Source organism: Podarcis tiliguerta, assembly GCF_965153285.1.
Source record: "Podarcis tiliguerta genome assembly, chromosome: 6".
NCBI lineage: Eukaryota > Metazoa > Chordata > Lepidosauria > Squamata > Lacertidae > Podarcis > Podarcis tiliguerta.
This window is the reverse complement of record NC_139539.1, coordinates 46,497,052-46,522,957: the sequence shown is the minus strand read 5'-3', so window position 1 is coordinate 46,522,957 and position 25,906 is coordinate 46,497,052. Positions and strand designations below refer to the sequence as shown.

General features: G+C 46.6%; 2 protein-coding genes across 7 annotated transcripts; one reads left to right on the top strand and one right to left on the bottom strand.

Moving 5' to 3' along the window:
- Window positions 1–985: 985 nt before the first annotated feature.
- TMEM167B (transmembrane protein 167B) lies at window positions 986–4,103 on the bottom strand. Its single transcript, XM_083446001.1, has 3 exons — window positions 3,962–4,103; window positions 3,589–3,720; window positions 986–2,386 (listed from the first exon to the last, which is right to left on the bottom strand). Exons 1-3 carry the CDS (start codon window positions 3,969–3,971, stop codon window positions 2,304–2,306), a joined length of 225 nt encoding a protein of 74 aa, XP_083302127.1. The 5' UTR covers window positions 3,972–4,103; the 3' UTR covers window positions 986–2,303.
- On the top strand, window positions 3,138–25,791 carry LOC310679948 (protein FAM107B-like). 6 transcript variants are annotated; one of them, XM_083445951.1, is made up of 6 exons: window positions 4,376–4,573; window positions 7,044–7,201; window positions 10,876–10,912; window positions 22,117–22,264; window positions 23,323–23,467; window positions 24,538–25,791. In XM_083445951.1, exons 2-6 carry the CDS (start codon window positions 7,178–7,180, stop codon window positions 24,652–24,654), a joined length of 471 nt encoding a protein of 156 aa, XP_083302077.1. In that variant the 5' UTR covers window positions 4,376–4,573; window positions 7,044–7,177; the 3' UTR covers window positions 24,655–25,791. The 6 variants fall into 6 exon arrangements, with proteins under 6 accessions (XP_083302074.1, XP_083302072.1, XP_083302077.1 ...); XM_083445948.1 differs by lacking the exons at window positions 4,376–4,573; window positions 7,044–7,201 and adding an exon at window positions 3,138–3,446; XM_083445946.1 differs by lacking the exons at window positions 4,376–4,573; window positions 7,044–7,201 and adding an exon at window positions 3,746–4,116.
- Window positions 25,792–25,906: the final 115 nt, after the last annotated feature.

Sequence of the window (25,906 nt, the reverse complement as noted above, 5' to 3'; positions counted from 1 at the left end):
TCTTGGTTAGATTTTTGGTTGGTGTTGTGATTTACACATCCCCAGAACATGTACGTATTAACTAAACTTGTTATTATGGGTTCTCAATCTCTTGTAAAGTTACTTACATTCCTTGGGAAAAACAGAACTAGAAAGCAAATGATCATCTTTACAAGGATTTAAGGCCCAAATCTTTCCTCCGGTCACTAGATAAATATAGGTATTTGGCTTACATAGCAGAAATTAGAATATTGATCAGCAGGCAAAGAAAAAACTTGCCTTATTTGCAGCACTGAACCCTAAACTGCAGCATAAATGTTTGGATAATAGTACTGTTTTATCAATTGGTAGATACAATTGATACGCGGGTGGCACTATGGTCTAAACCACTGAGCTCTTGGGCTTGCCGATCAGGTCAGCAGTTCGAATTCCCACAACGGGGTGAGCTCCCGTTGCTCGGTCCCAGCTCCTGCCAACCTAGCAGTTTGAAAGCACGCCATAAGTGCAAGTAGATAAATAGATACTGCTCCGGCAGGAGGGTAAACGGCGTTTCCGTGCGCTGCTCTGGGTTCAGTGTTCTGTTGCGCAGAAGCAGCTTAGTCATGCTGGCCACATGACCTGGAAGAACTGTCTGCAGACAAATGCCAGCTCCCTCAGCCTGTAAAGCAAGATGAGCGCCGCAACCCCAGAGTCGTCTGTGGCTGGACTTAACTGTCAGGGGTCCTTTACCTTTACCTTTTTTAGATACAATTTTATTTGTTCTGTATTGCATTGAGTCTGCTTTTATACTTATTTTGAAGTTGAAAACATCTTAATTTTAGTATCAGAAAACCACTCCCAAATCAAATAACACTCTAAACAGGAATTGAACATTATGTGAGCACTAAACTTGGTTTTTGCTTTCTCAGTTCCCTGGAACATGCAGCTGGTAGAATTAATTCATATTTCTTCAGTTCTCGCCCATGAAAATAAGAAATAATATGTCAAGAGGCTATTAGATACAAAGTATGGGGAAGAAAAATAAGGCAGGTTTATTCACACACATACTTCTGAAATACCCAAAGGCCCAATTAGGGCTCCAGTGTACTTCTTGCCAATTTATAAAAATGTGGTAAGAGACAGTTCCTGTCTGTGATGACATACAAACTTGCCTTTTCAGTTTTATGCAAACTATGGATTTTTTAAAAATGCCCCAGTCCTGAAGTTACTTGTGAATTTCTGTCCATCAAGTGTTTTCAACATTGAAAACTTAAAATAAAACATGCACTTTTACTGCTTCTACTATAGCTGCTTCTATTCTAGATGATGACTTCCTATAATGTAAGGACAAGGTTAAAAGGGAGTACAATTCAAATAAGGGCAGTGAAGAAGAAAAAGAACATAAAAGGGTATCATTAAAAAAAGAAAGCAAACATAAATCTTTCACCTTTAAAGTCTATACACTTTCCAAAATATACAAGTTACGATCTTTAAATGTAATTTAAACATTTTAACATCTATTAACTTATGTAACAGCATATGTCCCCATTGCTTTCTCCTACACAGCAACATCCAAAAACTGGGTATGTTTGAATTGTTGTCAATTGTTAATTGTGTGCTACAGAATTTGCAGCATTTCAGCCATTCTTGGCTGTTTGCAAGAGGTGGTAAGGCTGTTAATTATGCCAAGGTGGTGCAAATATATCACCAAACAGCATTTTATTTCCTTTGTGATTCAGATTGTTTTTTTCCTTCAAGGGTAAAAAGTGCATAAACACTTGTTTGAACTGTGCAAAGATTTTACTTTATTACTAGCTAGTTTACCATATCCAGTTACTAATTTTTATGATAGCTTTATCCTCCAATCTTAAAAGTGCATTAATAAAAGAAAAAAAGCCAATGAAAGCAAAATCCACACCTGTACTTTGCTGTTCATTATTACATTTTTGGGATTTAGAGCAATTCCCTTTAAAACACCAGGAATGCAAATCCTTCCCCCCTCTATACTGTGCCAGACTTGGGAAACATAATTATTCACTTCCATTTGCCACAAACTTTTGATGGTTTTCCTTGTGCAGATTGTAATATTGATTTTAAGAATCTGCACATAAAACAATCTTTGTTGATCATTTTCAAGCTCACTAGAAGCACAGAGGATGGTTGCTGTTATAAAAGCCACTCCCTTGGTCTCAAAAAAGGCTTGGTCATAGAAGAATTTCCCCTTGACATCTGTGCAGGGTTCTGTGTCAGTTCCTCTAAGAGATATTTTGTCCTCTGAAGCAAAAGAGATATGCCTTCTTTAGCATCTTCATTCAAACAACACTGTCCATCTGAAGTGCCGAGATTCATTTTATAAAGAGGACATAAAAAGCCATTACAATGCAGGATATTGCCACTGCTGCATGGAGTCTAGTACCAATCACTGCCGCTGGAAAACAAGAGAGACATTTGCAAGTTGTAACAGTATACAGCACACATTACTTCCTAGAATTTTTATAAGAAGCATAAGCACTAGATCATCTTTATTACCACATAAACTAAAGCAAAGGCATCAAACTCAACTATGCTGGAAATCCAAATTCCCCACCAAGTAATTGCCCAGTGACCATATTAGTAATGGTTCGGGGGGCGGGGGATGCAAATTCTGTCTGAATTGAACAATACAAAGTTCTACCTCACTGAGTACTTGCTGCTTACCACTTACCGTATTTTTCGTCCCATAGGACGCTCCGTCCCAGAGGATGCACCTAGTTTTTTGAGGGGGAAATAAAGGAAACATTTTTTTCCTTTATTTCCCCCCCCAAAAAAACCAGGTCGGGGAACAGCGGGATGGCGGCGCTGCGCCTCCCCGCTGTCCCCCGAGCTTGTGGGGCTGGCCGATGTCTGCCCGGCACGAGGGGCACTCTGCTTCAGGGCGCCCCTTGTGCCGGGCGTCAGACTGCTATCCGCAGCGTGGGGAGCCCTGCGGGAACTCCCGCGGGCTCCCCAGGCTTGTGGATAGCTTCCTGAAGCCTGGAGAGCGAGAGGGGTCGGTGCGCACCGACCCCTCTCGCTCTCCAAGCTTCAGCGAAAGCCTGTATTCGCCCCATAGGACGCACACAGATCTCCCCTTCATTTTTGGAGGGGAAAAAGTCCGTCCTATAGGGCGAAAAATACGGTACTAAGTTCTGTTCTACTAAAGTTAGTATTTTCTTTACAGCAGCTTTAACAATTTTGTTTGCTCTTAAGCAATTAAAAGAATGAAGCTGAGAACCAAGATTTATTATGCACTTGTCCTGTTGTAACCTAGAGATCCTAGGAACAAGAGGTTCCCCACGTCCCTCAAAAAACCAGCTATCAAAGCTCACCATAGAACCAATCAACAAACCCCCACTCTCTGAAGTGACCGATCACATAAACAAGCCTGTTGTGATGCATCCCAACTCACAATGCAGACGCTTCCTAAGCTTAACTCCATTCTACCATCTGTCAGGAACATTTCCTTGAAGGTTTGTTCGTTCGTTTAACGTTTTATGGCATGAAATAGGCAAAGAAGTTCCTCCTCTCCTGTCAGTTTGGGAAGGCTGCCCAGACTTGTTCCCACTCATTTCGCCTTCCCTCCCGGTTGACCCCTGAGAGCGAGAGGCTTACCTTTGTAGAATACCCCCCAGACGCCCCTCTTCTCCGAGAGCAGCCAGACTTTCAGCCGAGGCACCTTCCGGAAGTAGGCGCAGGTGCACACGAACAGCAACCCGAACACCAGCAGCCCGTCCAGCGAATACACTGCAAGGGAAGAGAGAGAGAGAGAGAGAGGCCGTCTTGAGCCAGGGCCTCCCGGCTCTTAAGGGTGGCGGGCAGGGGGGGGGGGTCTAGCGAAGAAGCCCCCAGGCCAGCCTCTGGCCCTCGCCCGGAGGGCGCCGCCCCGCTCTGGAAGGTGGGGGTGGCAAGTTAGTCAGGAACAAGGCGCAGGGTCACTTTGCGGGGCAGCCCCCGCTGAGGCAAACCCCCACCCCACCCGTCTCACCGTTAGCCATGACGGAAACCCGCAAGGCCCAGACCAGGTCTCGTCACCGCATCGCCCAGAATGAACGAACGGCCAGCGCGGCACCGGAACCTCCAGTGCCGCCAATAGAGCTCCGGCGATGGAGCGCTCTCTATGGTGCGCCTCTTCCTAGAAAGGTGGGTGCGTTTGTCGCGGCGCCAAGGCAGCACTAGCAGAAGGACGGCTGGTCGATTTGTTTCGAGCGCGCCTTGGCTTGTCAGCGGCGGGTCTCGCGACCGGATTTCCTGCTGTCTTTTGTTTTCGTGCTGTCTTTTGTTTGAAAAAAAAGTGCAGAAATCCGGGACTGTATTGTTGAAGTGCTGTTTGGCAGCCACACGTCGTACCCTTCTTCTTCTTCTTCTTCTTCTTCTTCTTTTAAAAAAGGGGGGTAGTATTTTAAACTCGATCTTCTTGTGGGATGCGAACATGTGAATGGGGCGGGCTCACCTTTCTTCTAGCTTTTTTTTCTTAATCGCCCTGCAGATGATTCTGTACTAGCAGAAAAATAAACCGCTCAATACTGTTATAATTTTCTCATAGCTAATGCGGGGAGCGACGCTTACAACAACCCTGCCATGCAGTCCAGTGGTAAAGGTAAAGGGACCCCTGACCATTAGGTCCAGTCGTGACTCTGGGGTTGCAGTGCTCATCTCGCTTTATAGGCCGAGGGAACTGGCGTACAGCTTCCGGGTCATGTGGCCAGCATGACAAAGCCGCTTCTGACAAACCAGAGCAGCACACGGAAACACCGTTTACCTTCCCACCAGAGCAATACCTATTTATCTACTTGCACTTTGATGTGCTTTCGAACGGCTAGGTTGGCAGGAGCAGGGACCGAGCAAAGGGAGCTCACCCCATCGCGGGGATTCGAACCGCCAACCTTCTGATCAACAAGTCCGAGGCTCTGTGGTTTAACTCACAGCGCCGCCCGCGTCCCTAGTCCAGTGTTACTTACCTCCATATTATAGACAGGCGAGTAGGAGTTACAGTGCATTATAATCGTCCCTCATACAGGGGCTTATACTGTCACCTAATCGAGCACTACTGATGAAATAATCTAACAGACTGCAATGCTGCTGAATATTCACATATAATTAAAACAAAAAATATATATAAACCACTTACAGTACAATACTAATCTTTATTACGGTCATAAGGGACCCCTGACCATTAGGTCCAGTCGCGGACAACTCTGGCTGAGGCAGCTTCCGAGTCATGTGGCCAGCTTCCGAGTCATTCTGGCAAACCAGAGCAGCGCATGTAAACGTCGTTTACCTTCCTGCTGGAGCGGTACCTATTTATCTACTTGCACTTTGATGTGCTTTCGAACTAGGTTGGCAGGACAGGGACCGAGCAACAGGAGCTCACCCTGTCGCAGGGATTCGAACTGCTGACCTTCTGATTGGCAAGCCCTAGGCTCTGTGGTTTAGACCACAGTGCCACCCGCGTCATAGACCAGCATAAAATGGTGGGATACTTAAAAAATATAAAACCACTTAATTAAAAAAATTAAGCACTGTGCAAGAATAATAAAAAGTAATTACTAATAAAAAACATAAAAGCAGGACACACACACAATAACGTTTGGGTAGGCTTGCTGGAATATAAACATTTTCAGCAGGTGTCTAAAGCAACATAGTATGTCAGCTTAAATATCAATAGGTAGGTAGTTCCAAAGATTCAGAGCAATCTCAACCATCCAGTCAGCCCCATTCCCCAAATCCACAGCTTACTTGTATGAAGATATAGTGCATTATTACCATTCTAAAAGAGGTCAATAGGGATCCAAGATTGACTGATTTTTTAATGATGTTTTTAACTAGGCAAGGCTGCTTTCTTATCTTCATGGGGTAGCATAAAGGGCTCAGAGCATGTGAAACCTTTTCCTCATAGAAGTTCTATGGATAGGGCAAATACTAGTGGGAGAAAGAAGAGAAGGGATAATGGACACAATAGAAATTATGCTTTCACTAGAGGGATGGGTACCGGTAATTGTGCATCTCCAATTTAAGCCATCTGGCCAAAACAGAAGGCTCATCTGGTAGGGAAATGGTAAGCAGACACCTCCCCCTGCCCCCTCCCCCGCCATACAACACTAAAAATAGTGCTGTAGCAGTAGCATTCTAATCTCTAGTCACACTGCTATGCTACCACATGCACAAAACTACTAAAGGAGTGTCCAGTCTTATCAATGAGAACTCAGAAGGAAGTCCCGTTGTGAACAAGGTTACAGCCTTTCTGTGACTTTTGAGTGGATGTGTATAGGATTGTGCTATAAAATAAAATATGTGGGTTATACAAGCTGCTTCCCCATCCTCCCTTTATTGAGAATATTATTTGTTGAAAAGAAACTGGAGGCAGTTCCAGAATTCCAAAGATTCTGGATTCATTTAGGAATGGCAATTTTTCATACACTGGTGCAGAATCACAAAATGCAGTGTAACAGAATGTCATCTTCATAAATGGCATGAACGAAAAATTCCTGCACTGGGGTCACGTCCGTAGTGAGTTAACTGGCAGCCACTGTATGGGGGCAGCAGGTGGGCCTTGGCAGCAGCACTGGTGAAGCTTCTAGAGATGCTATGGGCATGTCTGCCATGTTCCCACCAATTTTGTATTTTCTACTCATGTGTGCTCCCCTTTCTCAGCTGAGCTATAGCAGTAATAGCAAATCATCAGACCCAGCAATGTAACAGGTGTTTAGGATTGCTCTGTTAAGACGTTAGCCCAAAAAACTTTATCTGATTTGTAATAATCTAAAGGGTACATAATTCAATAATCCATTTTCTGCTGAACCTTGTTGACACCCTAGGAAATGTTTCAGCGTTCCAGACTTGGAAAATGACATCCTCTGCTTAATCAGCCAAAGGTTCTTAAAGGAACATGTCACATGACACCTGTTCCCCCCCCCCCCTTTCTTTTTTACATCCAACAACACACCCAGGGATTAGTCTAAGGGCTTTAATAGGTTTTGTGAAGAGCCTGCTAAAAGAAGCAGGGCCCATCCACAATCACATTACCGTCTCCACTGCCAAGAAAATCAACAGGAGGACTTGGTTCACAGGTGTTTTTCTAGAAGAAAGTGAAGCCCAGTGCTAAACTGTTCTGGCACAGTAAGTACCGGTACTTCAGAGACAAGGTTCCACAGCTTTAAAGGAAAGGAAAGTGAGGAGGGAAAAGCTTCCTCCAGTCAGTGCCATGGGGGCCTCCCAGTCAAAACGGGTGAGTAGCCTTCTTGTTGATGGTCTGATAAAGGGGATGAAGCCTGTGTCTGTCATATCCCTGACATCATGACGAGATCTTTTTGATCAGTCGGTCACATTCTGTTGCGTATACAGTCTTTGAACTAAGTCTATATGACAACAGAAGCATGGCAATACGGCAATCTATAAAGCAATCTCTCGAGAGGCAGAGGTGTTTCTGATGGCTGACAACTGTGGAATATTCATCTGCTGGGGGCCCCTAGAAGCTTAACCCTGAGCTTTTCTTAAGAAATACTATATGACCTTTTTATTTGGGCTTAATCGTTTCATCTTGACTGCTTCTAAACTGATGAGTGGATGGGCTTTGTGTAGTCTGAATGAATAATTAACTAAATATAATAATTTAAATCTGAAATGAACAATATACTGTAAATTAGACCTCAGGGCTGGCCCAAGTCATTTTGCTTCCTGAAGTGAAGGACAAGATGCCATCCCATCTATTCCATGAACAGCAGCCACCCAGCCTGGCCACTGAATCTTCCTTGACTACTGGGGATGGAACAGGCACCGTATGGAGTACAGGGCAGTCTGTACTCCCTATAGCTGCACCATTTCACTATTTGAGCTTCATTAGGGGCTACTGGGACCACTGGTGTCCTACAGTGTCGGAGCAAAGGCATTAAAAAAAAAATAATGTGAGCACCAACAAGGCTGCTTCTGCCTTAGAAGCAATTTCTCTTTATATTTCCTCTCCTCCTCTGTCTCCTGTATCTCCCTCTCATGAGTGCCACACCCCATAGTCGCCTTTGACTGGACTTAACCATCCAGGGGTCCTTTACCTTTACCCTCCTCTAGCACTGAACCACACATTTCTCTTACATTTACTGACAAGCCAAGATAGGGAATAAATGTATTGTTCAATTGTTATGCTGCTCACAGAAAGACTAAACCCTCCATTACATCTGGACTATGTAGAGGATGTGGCATCTCACAGACTGGAAAACGGTGCTGTCATATTTCTCAGAAGTGCAAAAGATGGGAACTGTTGTTCACCCACAGTGCAGATTGACATAGTGTCATACACATGCTTTGTGTTAATCCTCTGGTGACCTCTCTTCAACACAGGGCTGTTATGGTGCAAAAAGTAATTGTGTCAGACCTGTCCTGTTACATACAGGTGAAGGAAACAGTTCTTGCCCCCGCAAAACAACCTCCTGCAGGGATAAACTCCTAGATTATACTTAATCCTGCTTCTATGTCTAGTCATCATTTTCACTCTTACGTTGATCTACTGAACCTATCCCCTTTCCTCTCCACAGCCACCTAACCAAAATCCTAATTGAAAGGGATGAGGTAGATCTGCCAGAAAGGCTACTTTTAGAGATGGTTTGTTCACACTTCAGCTGAAACAAGATGACACTTTTTCTTTCTTAGGGCTCACTCAAACTGTCACTTAATTTGGTAGTAAGTTTCCTGTACCTCCATGAATTCTCCACCATCCATATAACGATCTCCGTATCACTTCCTTCCCACATGTTCTCCTCCCTCAACCCAGATTTGCTCATAGGAACGCTCTGAAAAGGAGAAGGTATGAGAAAATCCAGATCAAGGGAGGCGAAAGTGTGGGAAGGAAAACGTCATATGGACAATGGAGAATTAATGAGGGCACATTATCCACATTAAACAACAGTATGGATGAGCTTTTAATCGGCGCAGAGCAAAGCAACACTGATCAACATTTCAAATCTAATAAAAGGGGAGAGATTGGGTCTAAAGGCAGAAGGAATACTGATGAAGCTGCATTTATGTTCCTGAACTTCATAGGCATGGAGATGATGGTTTTGAGGACAACTTTAAAGCAGCTGAGCTAGTTTTCCAGGGAAAGAGCCACATCAGGTGAAGGGGAGCAGCACATGCCATTCTTTAAGCATAACTGCTGAAACTTGGCATCTAAGAAATCCCTAACAGGAATGTTTGTCTTTTCCCTGAATGATGCATTCAATCTGCTGCTGCTGCAGTACATTCCTCTAGCAAATGTGTTGTTTGGAGATTTAAACCTGTAAGGATCAGGCAGGGCCAACCCTATGATTATGTGGAGGGAAGCAACTGTCTCAGGTAGTGAATGCAGCTGTCCCACCCCCATTGCTCCTGAACCCCCCAGCCATTTCTCCCATCCTCCTGAACTGACACCCTGGCAGTGGCCAGCAGTCTCACCTACTGATCTCCCAGTGCAGATCCTTGACCTAGCAAGCAGGAAGAGAGGCAGCCAGCCCAGTAGGCACTATGTATGTGAATGCATTTCTTGGCACACATGACTGATGCTGAGGCATCCTTTGTCTGAGCAGGCAGCAAATGAACAGGCAGCAGCGAGGATTTGAAGGACAGAGCATTATCTGAGCTAGCCTGCTGCCCTCAGTTTCAATGGTGGACACTGCCTCACCACAAGTGTTGAAGTAAGATTTGACTGCCTGTCTGGTCAGCTTCTCTATAGCGGAATATGTGTTGGGGAGATTCTGTGTGTTATCATATCCTTTGCCTCAGGCAGCAAAATGTATTGGGCGGGCCCTGGATATGTGCTAGGGATGCTCTGCTTTGCCCTCAGCTCCATATGATTAAGATGTAGAAGAAATAGATGTTGGTTTTGTCTGACCTGCTGAAAGTCTATGTGCAGGTACATTAACAGCAGCACTCATTTGCTCCTCTGTAACACCATGCAGGGGAAAAGTAATGAGGATGCCTGGGCAGAAGCTCAGAACGCGCTTGTATAATGCCCCCCCCCCCCATGTGTTGTTAGTATCTTCTCAGTGTCCATTAAATGCCTGGGAATAGGCAGGGTAGGCCTGCTGGCATCTATGCCATTATAATAGTCTTGCATTGTTTACTTTGGATGAGGCGGCCACAAACCTGAGCCTGACAGATGACAGGCTAATCAGCAGTGGCTTAAAAGGGAAATCTCATCGGAGATGGAAAACCTAATCTTTCAAAGCTGCACAGAGAGACCGAGGGATCCAGAATAGCTTCATCAGGTTGAGATGATCCTGTGTGAATGATCAGGGCAAAATAGAAGAGTTGGGCAAATTAATGTCATGCGGAAAGTAACATGGGGTTATGAAAATGCACAGGCATCAGACATAAGGCAGCCTATTAGCACTGTGGATGGTGGAAAAGCTTGATTTGCAAAGGAAGGAAGGTCTGTGGGCGGCAGCTGGGTATTCCAGAGCCAGAAGCGAACTGTAGTATCTGGACTCCTTTCCAATAGAAGGCAGGCAGGTGATTACGAGGGTTATTCTAATGATTTTGGGTTCAGCTAGAGGGTATGTTATAGTGACTGGCCAAAATATGGTCTGCATTTTATTCTGTCTGGCTCCTTTCACCTGCTAATTTCACAGCACTTTAGTAACATTGGCAAAGAGCTTTATTTTTCACAGAGACTTTGGTATAAAACCTTCATGCATTGGCCAGTGAAAGAGCTGGAGATCGAGCACCAGGCACTGGAGTGTTTCAGCTGTTTGCCTCCACTTGTATATTTGTAAACAAACTGCAATATTATAAAATGTCATAAGCCTCCCATGATCTCCTTTCAAAGGAAACCAAACCAGGGTGAGCACTGTACCCCTGGGATGCGTGCTGAAAGCAGAAGTGCAAGCATTTGTTGATCCATTGCTTTTTGAAATGCTGCCTTTTCTGTTCCAGGGTGAATACAGAACTCAGAAGAGCAGTCTGAACCCAGGTAAGAATATTTCACAGCAGGCTGGGGGTACCTTCTTCAATCCAAGGGCTACATTCTCTTATGTGGGGAGTGCATGCCAGTGGTGGGTGTGGCCAAGGATAAAAGGGGGCAGTGAAGTGCATGTGGCACTTACCTTCATGCATGGGTGGGGGCCAGCTGTCTGTCCTACAGTCCTAAGCAAAAAGCAGAGGGAGTAGTTATAAATATGGGGAGAAACTATGCAAGCATTACGACCTGGGGGGGGGGGATGGGGGTTGTGTTCCTCTTACTCACTGAATGTATTAATTGGCCATAGCAGCCAAAGTCTGTTGTATGATGCATAGAAGGATGGCGTCTATTCAGCCTGTGACTATTGGAACTTGCCCCAAGTACTCTTTTGGAGTCTAAAGGGGTTTTGCATATGATCAAAATAAGTGTGCCCCTTTATTTAGCTTCTTGTTCGCTCTGTGCTGGCGGGGGGGGGGGGCTGCCTTGTTAGAGGTAGGGAATGCTGGGTGATTCTCTTCCAGGTCCTTGCCAGTACTGTGTGTGTTCATTCCGTTCTGTTCGGCTTTTCCATTGAGTGTTTGCAGGGCAGCGGCTGAAGAAGGAGCCAAAAGGGGTTTCTTGTGGGTGTGATTCTTGTGGCTGATTAGCTGCTTTCCCTGGTCAAAGGTCAGAGGGGGCAGGGTTTCTGTTGAGGCAGGTGATTAGCTGTGGGAGGAGCTTATCAGTGTTTGCAGGGCAGCGGCTGAAGAAGGAGCCAAAAGGGGTTTCTTGTGGGTGTGATTCTTGTGGCTGATTAGCTGCTTTCCCTGGTCAAAGGTCAGAGGGGGCAGGGTTTCTGTTGAGGCAGGTGATTAGCTGTGGGAGGAGCTTATCAGTGTTTGCAGGGCAGCGGCTGAAGGAGGAGCCAAAAGGGGTTTCTTGTGTGTGTGATTCTTGTGGCTGATTAGCTGCTTTCCCTGGTCAAAGGTCAGAGGGGGCAGGGTTTCTGTTGAGGCAGGTGATTAGCTGTGGGAGGAGCTTATCAGTGTTTGCAGGGCAGCGGCGCGCGCCTATCGGCGCGCGCAGTTTGAACCATCTTTCAGATTTAGGGGAGCTAGTCTCAAGCCCAACGACACATTCTCAAGATGGAGGGGGAGGGAACAGCTGCAGTCGCCTGCGGTTCCTGCGCAATGTTTGCCATCTTGCCAAAGGTTGCAGGCAGCTTTACATGCAGCAATTGCATGTTGATTGCCCTCCTAAAAGACAAAGTCCAGCAACTGGAGGAACGTGTAGCTACGCTCCAAAGAATTAGAGAGCTGGAGCTCTTCTTGGAAGCAACAGAGCACACCGTCTCCACCAAGGAGGAGACAGGGGACTCCCCTGAGAAGGAGGCTAGTGTTGTGACGTGGGGTTTGTGATTTCAGCTCTCTTGACATAATCTGCTGGAGACAGTTCTCTAGTAACACTTCTTTATTACAGCAAACAAGACTGAAGACTGAGGAGGGGAAAGCTACATTTATAGGGACAGGGGACTAGCTAGAAAGGATACATTTTGGAGGGAACAATATCAGGCAATCACAGTCCTGCCTTTTGGAGGAAACCAATAAGACAGAGGATCCAAATACAGCAGTTTAAATGAACCAATAGTAGCTGTACCCCCTGAAACCAAAGGGCAGTTACTTTACCCTAATGCAAATATAGACAATAATAATACAGATATAAAATCCTTTGACTCAATACACAACACCCCTCCCCCCCTAGTGAGCACAGCAGACGTAATCTCTCAGGTACTGTGGGGTCCTACAACTTCTACTTGATCTCCTGACAACAGGCGTTGCCGGTTCTGGATTGGGTGTTACCTGTGGTAGAGGGGCTGCTATAGGGGTTTCCTCAGGAACAGATGGAGTCCCAGACATCTCAGGGTTCCCTACCTGTACCTCGTCATCATGAGGACTAGCAGACCCTGGTTCATTTGCTGAAGCCCCTGGTGACTGCACCTCTGGGCCATTTTCACTCTGGTCTTGCAGCTCTGCGTCGTTAGCCAGGGATGAATTATCTGACTCCTCCCTGCTGAGCGCCCGGCGCCTCAGCTGATCTATATGTCTCTTCCAAACTTGCCCATTTTCCAAGGTTACATAATAGGACACAGGTCCACTAGCCCGGGTGACCACACCAGCCACCCACCGCGAACCTCGTGAATAGTTCCTCACCCAGACCAGATCTTCAGGGGCGAGATACCTTGTTGTGTCAGTCTCAGCCTGGGGGGTTGCTCTTGAATTATGGTTTGGCATTTTATCCGGGTGGACATAATCCAGCACCGTTACCAGTCTTCTACCCAAGAGCAGCTCAGCTGGCGACTTGCCCGTCGCAGTACACGGCGTCGCATGCTGCAAAAATAACATTCGCGCGATGCGAGCTGACCAGTTACCCTCCATTAAGCGCGCAATGGATTCTTTGGCTGTTCTTACCATGCGCTCAGCCTGCCCATTGGAGGATGGGTGAAAGGGCGCGGATGTGACCCCTCTTATGAAGTTATCAGCCAAGAATGCCCTGAATTCTTGGGATACAAAAGCTGCCCCATTATCTGATACAATGGTCTCAGGTAACCCGTGGGTTGCAAACAGCTGCCTCAACACCTTGATTACGGCAGCTGATGCCATGCTAGGGACCATCGCCACTTCTAACCATTTGGAATATGCATCGACGACAACCAAAAAGACCTTCCCCTGGAATGGCCCAGCAAAATCTAAGTGCAGCCGGCTCCAGGGAGATCTGGACTGCTCCCACCAGTGAACTGGTGCTCTGGCCACTTCTGGCCGCACCTCTTGGCATGCCTTACATGTTCGTACCCATTGTTCTATGTTCTGGTCCATTCCAGGCCACCACACATAACATCGGGCTAGCGACTTCATCCTGACCATTCCCGGGTGTCCCATGTGAAGCGTCTCAAGCACCCTGTTTCTCAGTGGTGCTGGGATGATCACCCTATCTCCCCACAGGAGACAACCCTTATGCATGGACAACTCGTGCTGCCTTGTCGCATAAGGCCTGAATTTGTCTTCATGCGGACCACCTGGCCACCCCCTCCCCACCCAAGTGAGCACACGGGAGAGAACAGCATCTTTCCTCGTTTTCTCAGCTATATCAGTAGCCGTTACAGGAGCCCCCGGAAGTGTTTCCAGCATCATTATGTGCTCCGCTGGAGCGGGATCCTCATTGCTCCCGCCAGGAAGGGGCAATCGACTCAGCGCATCAGCGTGGCACAACCGTTTCCCCGGCACATGGGTCAAGGTGTACTGGAACCCGTTCAGGAATATAGACCAACGCAACATTCTGGGGGAGAGAATTTGTGGCGTTTGTTTGTTCGGGTTGAACAACCCTAACAGTGGTTTGTGGTCCGTTTCAATGGAGAAATGGCGACCGTACACATAATCATGGAACTTTTTGATTCCTGCCACAATTGCAAGCGCCTCTTTGTCAATTTGAGCATAGTTGCGCTCCGTGGGCGACAACGTACGGGAATAGAAAGAGATGGGCTTTTCCGACCCATCCAGTTCCCTATGACTCAGCACCGCCCCCAGGCCGTATTGAGAGGCATCACATGCCAGGACCAGCGGCTTTGACTCATCATAATGAGCAAGGACGCTCCCGCTACTCAGCATTCTTCGCAAGGAGTCAAAAGCCTTCTGCTGCCCCTGCCCCCATCGCCACACATTCTTTTTCTGCAACAGTCTATGTAATGGTTCAGCTACCGAAGCTTTATGGGGTAAGAACGAATGATAAAAGTTAATAAGTCCCAGGAATGACTGCAACTCCGTCTTGTTCTGTGGTCGTGGTGCCTCGATGATGGCCTTAATCTTAGCATCTGTGGGGTGGATGCCTGATGCATCAATTTTAAACCCCAAGAAATCCACAGCTGGCACCCCAAAACTGCATTTTTCCTTTTTCAGTTGCAACCCCACCTCCTTGAACTTGAGCAACACTGCACGGACACGCGCAACCAGTTCCTGTGGGTCTTTTCCAGCAATCAAAACGTCATCAAAAAATGGCAAGACCCCCGGCAGACCTCTTAACAGGCGTTCCATGAGCCCTTGAAAAATCCCTGGGGCCACACAAACTCCAAATTGTAATCTGTTAACTCTGAACGCCCCTTTATGTGTGACAATAGTCTGTGCTTCCGCTGATTGTGGGGTTACTGGCAGCTGTTGGTAGGCTTGTGCCAGGTCAATTTTGGCAAACACCTTGCCCCCAGCCAGTTTAGCCAACAGATGTGATACGACTGGAATGGGGTATGAGTTTCCCCTGAGTGCCTTATTGATAGTACATTTGTAATCTGCACAGATCCTGACTTCCCCATTTGCTTTAAGGGGCGTGACGATTGGAGTCTCCCACTTAGCAGAGTCCACGGGTGAGAGAACTCCCTGCTTGACCAATTTATCCAGCTCTGCTTCGATCTTGGGTTGCAGTGCAAATGGCACTCGCCTTGGTTTGAGTCGGATTGGGGCCACCCCAGGGTCCAACTCGAAGTCAACTGGGGGCCCTTTATAACAACCCAGTTTTCCATTAAAGAGACCAGCAAACTCTTTGCATAATGCCTCGCTCATCTCAGGGCAGGTTTGGATTGAATTAAGCCCTGATATACTCAGTCCCAGGGCGGGGAACCAGTCAGTGCCCAGGAGACTGGGGCGACTGCCCTTCGCAATCACCAGTTTGAGTACAGCCTGTTTGTCCCGGAACTGAACTCTCACGGCACACATTCCCATAACATGGATGCGGCCCGCTGAGTATGACTGCAAGGTTGCCGGGAAGGGCTCCAGAGGGGGCAACTTACCCCTGGGGAAGAATGTCCTCGCGGTCTGGTCCGACACGATAGTGAATCCAGATCCGGAGTCCACCTCCATGTCGCACTGCTGACCCTCAATCTTCACCTTGACGTGTGCCTTGCCTTGCGCTGGGAACTGCACGACCCTCCCGTTGATCTCCGTTACATAGTGGCAGTCCTTTAGAAAATGGGTTGCTGTGGGCGGTCTGCTATGCTCCAGTCTAGGTGTTCCTGTCGCTCCCAACGCCGCCGATCTACAGACCCTGGCGATGTGACCTGTCTTCCCGCACGTCCGGCACATAGCATCCCGGAAACGACAACTCTTCCGCTCATGGTTTCCGCCACAACCTGGACACCTGCCTCGGTGATCTTTGTGCACTGTGCAGGCCTGACGCACTGACTCGACCCCACGGACTGGGCTCTGGCTCGGAGTAGCCTCTAGCTCGTCCATGGCATGCGCAACTTCTATCTGTGGCTTAGGGGCCTTGCGACTGGCATCAAGCTCCTCTCTTTCATAATTCTCCGTGGCGGTGGCCTCCTTCAAGGCTGAAGCAAGGGTAACCTCTTCTTTAGCCACGATGCGTCTTCTGGCTTTCTTGCTGCTCAGACCACCGATAAACCGATCCAGGAGAGTCTCTTCCAGATTTTGGAAGTCGCAGTGCTGAGCGAGCTTCCGCAGTTCAGCTAGAAATGCAGATACAGACTCCCCAGCACGCTGCTGCCTCTCATGAAACTCCATCCGCCGGGCCATCTTGGTCTCAGTAGGCGCCAAATGGCTTGTTAGGCAGGCAAGAATATCTTTGAGAGATGTCTCACTTAGCTTCGCTGGAGCAAGCAATGCCTTGGCCAGCTTGAAGGTCTCAGGCCCACAGTAGCTCAGGAATGTGGCCCTTCTTTTGCTGGCATCGGTGATCCCTTGAGCCACTGCGAAGAACTCGAAGCGTTCGACGTAGTCTTCCCACGTGTGGGGCTCTGATGGCTGGAAGGGCTCCAATACCCTTGGACTCTCCATTGTCCTGTGGCAGGGTCGTCTTCTCAGCTGGCCAGTGAGTCTTGTTCTTAGCTGCAATCCGGACTCTGAGGCAGGGCTGCGTTTAACCGCTCCTCAGCATTCCGGATCCCATCCTCGTCGCCAGTTGTTGTGACGTGGGGTTTGTGATTTCAGCTCTCTTGACATAATCTGCTGGAGACAGTTCTCTAGTAACACTTCTTTATTACAGCAAACAAGACTGAAGACTGAGGAGGGGAAAGCTACATTTATAGGGACAGGGGACTAGCTAGAAAGGATACATTTTGGAGGGAACAATATCAGGCAATCACAGTCCTGCCTTTTGGAGGAAACCAATAAGACAGAGGATCCAAATACAGCAGTTTAAATGAACCAATAGTAGCTGTACCCCCTGAAACCAAAGGGCAGTTACTTTACCCTAATGCAAATATAGACAATAATAATACAGATATAAAATCCTTTGACTCAATACACAACAGCTAGTTCACCAACACAGGAGCCCGATATGTGGAGAAACGTGACTCAAAGAAGTAGGAGGCCCAGGGTTCGCTCTGATTGTCTAGAAATACACAATCGCTTTGAGGTCCTCTCCCCTAGCATGGAAGACGAAGAGCAGACTCCATTTGAGGATCTCTCCCTCATTACAGTCGATCACGTATATGAAGATGAGCAGCAAAGTCAGTCCTCAGGGAATGTGCAGGCGACCTTGGAACGGACCGCTCACGGAAGAACCCTGACCAAACCTAAGAGAAGGCGTGTAGTGGTGATAGGGGATTCCTTACTGAGGGGAACAGAAGGAGTGATCTGTGGGCCTGACAAGATGTCTCGGGAAGTGTGCTGTCTCCCCGGGGCTAAGATCCAAGATGTAACTGAACGACTGCAAGGAATCATAAAACCCACTGACAAATACCCCTTCCTCTTGGTTCATGTGGGAACCAATGACACTGCAAGCAATAGCCTCCAGAAGATCAAAAGAGACTACGAGGCTCTGGGCAGGAAATTGAAGCAATTAAATGCACAAATCGTCATCTCATCTGTCCTCCCAGTTGAACGACGTGGCCCAGGGAGAGAGAGGAAAATAGTGGAAGTAAACAGCTGGCTTCGCAAATGGTGTAAACAGGAACGGTTTGGATTCTTAGATCACGGACTGCAGTTTCTTGAGGATGGACTTCTGGCAAGCGATGGGCTGCACCTCACAACGGTTGGGAGGAATGTTTTTGCCAAAAAACTAAGAAACCTCATCAGGAGGGCTTTAAACTGACTAATGTGGGGGAGGGAGACAGTGCTCCTGAAGGTAGGAGTCTATTAATTGATGAAGATGATCATCCAAATGTCATAGACCAAATGGAGCAAACAGCAAGCAGACCTAGTGGTGGGAGGAAAAAATCCTTAAATAAGAGACACGGGGGAATGACTAATGGACTTCAATGTCTGTACACTAATGCACAAAGCATGGGAAATAAACAAGATGAGCTTGAGCTCTTGGTACAGCAAACTAAATATGACATAATAGGCATCACTGAAACCTGGTGGGATAAGTCCCACGATTGGAATGTAAAAATGGAGGGATACAATCTATTTCAGAGAAACAGACCAGACAAGAAAGGAGGAGGAGTGGCGTTATATGTCAGGGATGTGTATACCTGTGAAGAGATCCAAGATTTAGAACCTCAAAGCCAAAGTGAGAGCATTTGGGTCAAAATTAAGGGAGAGAAGAATAATAGTGACCTCATTGTGGGAGTTTACTACAGATCCCCAAGCCAAACGGAGGACATAGATGATGCCTTCCTGGAACAGATGGCCAAGCATGCAAAAGGAAGGGAGATAGTAGTAATGGGGGACTTCAATTACCCAGATATTTGTTGGATGTCAAACTCAGCCAAGAGCATAAGGTCAAACAGATTCCTCACTGGCCTTGCAGACAACTTCATTGTCCAGAAAGTGGGAGAAGCAACAAGAGGAACAGCCATTTTAGATCTGGTCCTAACCAATGTCGATGACCTGGTTAATGGGGTAGAAGTGGAAGGATCATTAGGCGCAAGTGATCATGCTCTTCTGAAGTTTACTATACAACGGAAAGGAGCAGCCAAGCATACTAGGACTCAATTTCTTGACTTTAAGAAAGCCGACTTCATAAAACTTAGGGAAGTGCTGGGTGAGATCCCATGGACAGTAATACTAAAAGGAAAGGGAGTTAATGATGGCTGGGAGTTTGTTAAGAGGGAGATAGTAAAAGCACAACTTCAGGCAATACCAATGAGACGGAAACATGGAAGGTGCCTAAAGAAGCCAGGGTGGCTATCTAAAGAACTTTTAACTGAGTTAAGATTAAAAAAGGATGTGTACAAAAAATGGAAAAGGGGGGAAACCACCAAAGAGGAATTCAAACAAATAGCCAGCACGTGTAGACACAAAGTCAGAAAAGCTAAAGCACAGAATGAACTCAGGCTTGCTAAAGAGGTTAAAAGCAACAAAAAAGGCTTCTATGGGTATGTTCGTAGCAAAAGGAAGAACAAAGAAACAGTGGGGTCACTCAGAGGAGAAGATGGTGAAATGCAAACAGGGGACACAGAAAGGGCTGAACTCCTCAATGCCTTCTTTGCCTCAGTCTTCTCCGATAAAGAAAACAATGCCCGACCTGAAGAATTTGGAGGAAATGATTCAGCAGAGGAAACACAGCCCAGAATAACTAAGGAGATAGTACAAGAATACTTGGCTAGTTTAGATGTATTCAAGTCTCCAGGGCCAGATGAACTGCATCCAAGAGTATTAAAAGAACTGGCAGATGTGATCTCAGAACCACTGGCAATCATCTTTGAGAATTCCTGGAGAACAGGCGAAGTCCCGGCAGACTGGAGGAGGGCAAATGTTGTCCCTATTTTCAAAAAGGGGAAAAGAGAGGACCCAAATAATTACCGCCCAGTCAGTCTAACATCAATACCAGGGAAGATTCTGGAGCAGATCATTAAGCAAACAATCTGTGAGCACCTAGAAAGGAATGCTGTGATCACCAATAGTCAGCATGGATTTCTGAAAAATAAGTCATGTCAGACTAACCTGATCTCATTTTTTGACAGAATTACAAGCCTGGTAGATGAAGGGAACGCAGTGGATGTAGTCTACCTTGATTTCAGCAAGGCATTTGACAAGGTGCCCCATGATATTCTTGTAAAGAAGCTGGTAAAATGCGGTCTTGACTATGCTACCACTCAGTGGATTTGTAACTGGCTGACTGACCGGACCCAAAGGGTGCTCATCAATGGTTCCTCTTCATCCTGGAGAAGAGTGACTAGTGGGGTGCCACAGGGTTCTGTATTGGGCCCGGTCTTATTCAACATCTTTATCAACGACTTGGATGATGGACTCAAGGGCATCCTGATCAAATTTGCAGATGACACCAAACTGGGAGGGGTGGCTAACACCCCAGAAGACAGGATCACACTTCAAAACGACCTTGACAGATTAGAGAACTGGGCCAAAACAAACAAGATGAATTTTAACAGGGAGAAATGTAAAGTATTGCACTTGGGCAAAAAAAATGAGAGGCACAAATACAAGATGGGTGACACCTGGCTTGAGAGCAGTACATGTGAAAAGGATCTAGGAGTCTTGGTTGACCACAAACTTAACATGAGCCAACAGTGTGACGCGGCAGCTAAAAAAGCCAATGCAATTCTGGGCTGCATCAATAGGAGTATAGCATCTAGATCAAGGGAAGTTATAGTGCCACTGTATTCTGCTCTGGTCAGACCTCACCTGGAGTACTGTGTCCAGTTCTGGGCACCACAGTTCAAGAAGGACACTGACAAACTAGAACGTGTACAGAGGAGGGCAACCAAAATGGTCAAAGGCCTGGAAACAATGCCTTATGAGGATCGGCTAAGGGAGCTGGGCATGTTTAGCCTGGAGAAGAGGAGGTTAAGGGGTGATATGATAGCCATGTTCAAATATATAAAAGGATGTCACATAGAGGAGGGAGAAAGGTTGTTTTCTGCTGCTCCAGAGAAGCGGACACGGAGCAATGGATACAAACTACAAGAAAGAAGATTCCACCTAAACATTAGGAAGAACTTCCTGACAGTAAGAGCTGTCCGACAGTGGAATTTGCTGCCAAGGAGTGTGGTGGAGTCTCCTTCTTTGGAGGTCTTTAAGCAGAGGCTTGACAACCATATGTCAGGAGTGCTCTGATGGTGTTTCCTGCTTGGCAGGGGGTTGGACTCGATGGCCCTTGTGGTCTCTTCCAACTCTATGATTCTATGATTCTATGATTCTATGATTGTGAAACCCTTTTTAAAACCTCCATAAAATTTCCTCTTTTAAATGTCATTCACATGATCATTTTTTAATGGAATTATAAACAGTTTATCAAGGTTTTCATGGTTAAATAATGGTATAATTGTGCCCCGGAGTGGTGAAAAAAGAGGTAGCAACCATAGATTTCAGGTACTGAAATGTTCAGTGTTGGAATTTGTGGTTTCGCCACATGGGGGTGCATTTGTATAATAATAATCTGTGTGGAAGACTTAACATAACAGAAGTCTTGATGGACCATCTGTGACTGACCTGATGTGTCATTTGCATTACAATGCCAACCCTGTCTTAAAGGATCTCAGAAATGGAAGAACATTCAAGCCCGCACTTCAACTGCATATGAATTGCCTTGTTCTCAACCAAGTCATTCAGTAAGCCCCAGGTATTGAGGAAGATTTACACCATGGGTAGGCAAACTAAGGCCCGCAGGCTGGATCCGGCCCAATCGCCTTCTCAATCCAGCCCGCAGATGGTCCGGGAATCAGCATGTTTTTACATGAGTAGAATGTGTCCTTTTATTTAAAATGCATCTCTGGGTTATTTGTGGGGCATATAAATTCGTTCATTCCACCCCCCCTTCAAAATAATAGCCTGGCCCACCACATGGTCTGAGGGACGGTGGACCAGCCCACGGCTGGAAAAGGTTGCTGACCCCTGATCTACACTATGATACGCCTATCCAAGCCATTTCATTAACATTTAGAGATCTTTCCACAGCTCACTGCTGGAATAGTTAGGGGACAAGAATGGTTCAAGAATACAGCAACGGGAAGACCAAGCTAGCCCCACCCACGGACCAGAGAGGGAGCAGCTTCAGGGTGTTAGGACCCTGGGGGTCAGACTCCCCCAACTTCAGTGGGTGAGGCCAGGGATTCAGAGGGGAAGAGAGAATGACTCTCTGTGGGGAGAGTGCTGTTGACATTAGGTCCTACTTTACACCACTCTGGAACCCTTAAAGAAGAGCAGGTTAAAAATACTTTCAACGAATTGATGCTGAGCAGCTTTGTAGCCAATTTACAGTATGAAAGCAGAGAGGAAAATTTGTAATGAATTTTCTGAAGGCTTCAAAACTGTTGTCATGCCATTATGTTCCAGAAGGAGACAGCAGAAGCTTTGAGCATGGCACCTACCAGGCATCTGAAAGCCACAGGAGCCTCATTGAGCCTAAGAAACTGCCAAACCCAGTGAGGGAGTCCAAGCACCATCGCGAGTTACACCGGGAACTGATTTTCACTCAGAGGAGGTGAGAGTGTCTTTAATCCAGGAATTGCAGTAGTTTAGGCACTAAAGCTTTGAACAGAGAACATACCATGCATTGGCCCCTGAGGTGTACCACAAAATGGTGCCTCCCTGGCCAGGGAAGAAAAGTTGAGTGAAGATCTGCATTGGGAACAAGGCGGGGAATCAACTCAATCTTACATGACCGTTGGCGTGAGAATCCAAGGCTGCCAGAGGGCATGGGCTGCTCTGAATCATACCAGGGTGGTGTAGAACCTAGGAGATTCCAGAGGGTTGCCATATGTCCTCTTTTTCCAGGATGTGTCCTCTTTTTCATGGGTAGAGTTGTCATAGTTATAAGTAAAGGTAAAGGTAAGGTAAGGACCGTTAGGTCCAGTTGTGGACGACTCTGAGGTTGCACGCTCATCTTGCTCTATAGGCCGAGGGAGCCGGCGTTTGTCCGCAGACAGCATCCAGTTCATGTGGCCAGCATGACTAAGCCACTTCTGGCGAACCAGAGCAGCGCACGGAAACGCCATTTACCTTCCCGCCAGAGCCGTACCTATTTATCTACTTGTACTTTGATGTGCTTTCGAACTTCTAGGTTGGCAGGAGCTGGGACCGAACAATGGGAGCTCACCCCGTCGTGGGGATTCGAACTGCCAGCCTTCCGATTGGCAAGCCCTAGGCTCTGTGGTTTAGTAGCACAATCTCCATTGGGTGTGGGTCCATGAGATATCTCTCAAAAGCACTTAAATCTAGCATCTAGTATGGCGACTCGGGGTATCCACTAAGCCAAATAAGAAAGGGATTTTTGCCCAATACACAGGAGAGAAACCACACTGGGACTCCCAATCAACTTGACTAGGCACTGGAGGAGGAGGGCTTGGAATATAACAGTCCAATTCTTACAGAGCCCATATTTAGTTCTTCATAGGTCTGATAAGTTAGGAGAACCCTGGGTTATCATGGAATCTGGTGAAAGTCAATGGGATGAAGGAGGGGGTGTAGAATGACAGGCATTGTGGAAGAGAAGAAAGGCTCATCAACTTCTGCTTTTGTGCTGTGTTGTCCTTTCTGTAGGGGGATCCTTCCAGAACACAAGCCTGAGCTTCAGAGAGTTCTAGAAGCCAGAAGAATCAAGCAGCTGAAGCAGCAGGAAGAAACCCAAAAGCCCTTGACAGATCTGGAAGAAGAGCTAAGAAAACGACAGCAGAAGCTTGACCAGGTCTTTACCATCCGTTCCCCATTTAGTTTTTCTGGATGTATCACAACATCAAGTTTGTCTTATAACCTCCTTCATCCTACTGTGATCAGTCCATATTATTAATCCCTAACACACACCCAGCTCATCAAGGCTTATTTGTCTTCCTAGCAAAAACAGCATCTAATCACAAAGAATCCATTTTACCCCCACAGAGATACAATTCCCAGCACCCTTAAACTACAGTTCCCAGGATTATTAGGGGATGTAGTATCTACATTGTATAGAACCCTTCTCCCTTGTGGCAGCCTTCCCCTCAGGTGTGACCAGCATCTCCTCTCTCAGTTCCTTCTCCATCGTTCATCTTCAGAAGTAAAGATAGCCAGTTCTCCTTCCAGGCCCAAACACACACACAGTTTTGATATTACGCAGACCCTGTCCTCCAAGCACCTCTTCCCTTCTGGTAAGCAGATATTGCTGTGTTTTTACTGTTTCAAAAACATACCAAATCAGTTTTAATCAGAAGTGACAATGGGACACAAAGGTGGAGAGCAAGTATAGTACCCACTGAGGAAGAAAGGAAGTGTAAAACGTTTGAATATGCTGAACTGGCTGGTCTGAAGAACAGGATAAGAAAAAATGAAGATAAGGAATACAAGGAGGAATGGACAATGTTTACTGAATATTTTAAGAACCAATATAAGCAAAAACATAGCTTAGCAGGTCTCGAGTAAATCCAGCAGAGTTGAAATAGAGTATTTAATAGGTAACAAATTGGATGATTAAAAAGATGTGGATTAAGTGCAGTAGTAGAAAAGCAAAGGAACCAGGAAAAGGGTGGAAGGGAAGTCATATTGTGTGTGTGTGTGTGTGTGTAAACCATGGGGAGCAATGCCTCCCTCAAGCATTTTCAGTCCTATCAAAACTGCTGCTAAATCCAGTGTCAATGAAGCTCAGGTGTGAGTGTACGACTTTCATTTAATCAAACAATAGGGGCGTTGGTTTTGCAATAGGCTGCAGCCTCATGTCTGTGCAGAATTGTCTCTCTGGCTAGAACCAATGAAAAGATGTTGAACATTTCCCCTCCTTTACAGTATGAAAGGGAGCTGGTCTTGAAGGGCGAGCAAGATGGCCGGCCTGAGTTCATCCTCGTCAAAGAGAGCCTGAGGAAGATAAAGCTGTCTACAGAAACGGACATCAGGCAGACATGAGAGCCAGGTGACCGCAAGTGCAGTTTCTATCCGAATGGCTCCTTGATGGAAGATCACACGGAGGAATCCTAAGATGCATCACAGCCTCCCCTTGCTGGCCTGCAGAGCCCCTGCTCAGGTTAACCTCAGGCACTGGGCAGCTGGAGAAAGTCGGAAGCAAGGACTAGCCTCGTGGTGGCTTTGGGTGGAGGCTGGTTGTCATTCAGCCATGACAGTTAAGGAAACATGGAGATGAAAGGGCAGATTGGAATCTGCAGTGGAGGCGGTGACTTGGCATGGCTGCCTTTTTAGTTTTTTTAGGGGGGGAGGGTTGTTTGTTGTTTGTTTTGCTATTCAGTAATGCATCATTACAAAGAAAACACTCTTCTTCTTTTCTTTTTTGCATTCCAAGCCTTACTAGGCTCTCACCTGATCCAGGCCTCTCTTTTCTCTTTGTAAAAAAGTTGATAATACTCTTACCTGATAGCTCCAGTGTCAAATTTTCTATGCTTAGATTGAGATATAACCCACCATTAAAGCTAACTTTGGCATGGAGAAACATGAATGGTCTAGTGGGGAGATACATGTTTGCAGCTGTATTAGGATCATGGATCTATAATATACGCCAGATAGTGTTTTCTGCTGTCCTCAATTTCCTACTTATAGAATTAAGGGAACGATTTCAAGTGTCTCACAGGTCACTATCCAGGAGAAAAGCATTAAGGGTGGTGAGATACTCAAGTAGAGGCACAAATAACAGGCGGATGAACTTGGGATGGTTTGAGATGGTGGGAAAGGGTTGGGAAGCTTCCTTAGCCTGGCAAAGAGTTCAAAATGCAAGCTTAGCCGGGCAAAGAATCAAAAATGCAGGTGTGGAGGCAGGACTGGTTGTTTATCTTATCCGGGAGTACTGGTAAGAACCACAACGAAATTGCTAGCAGGAGGTGAGTTACAGTTCATGCTGCTATTTGACCTGTTCATCTGGAGACGCTGCCATCAGTTGGTTTCAGCATACGTTACACTTATTGCTCTCATTATTCATCATTTATATAGATCTCTCTTCGAGACAGGCTGCCCATGCGCCCTTTCACACTCCTCTCTTTGAAGGCATCCTCTGTTGGGTGGGCTGGCCAGTCCAAGCCCAGTTTGAAGACAAAGCAGGGAGAAGAGGGCAATCTTTACCAGGCCTACCTGGAGAGATGTCAAGGATTGGACCTTGGCCCTTCTGCATGCAAATCAGCTGCTCTACCACTAAGCTAAGGTCCTTCTCAAA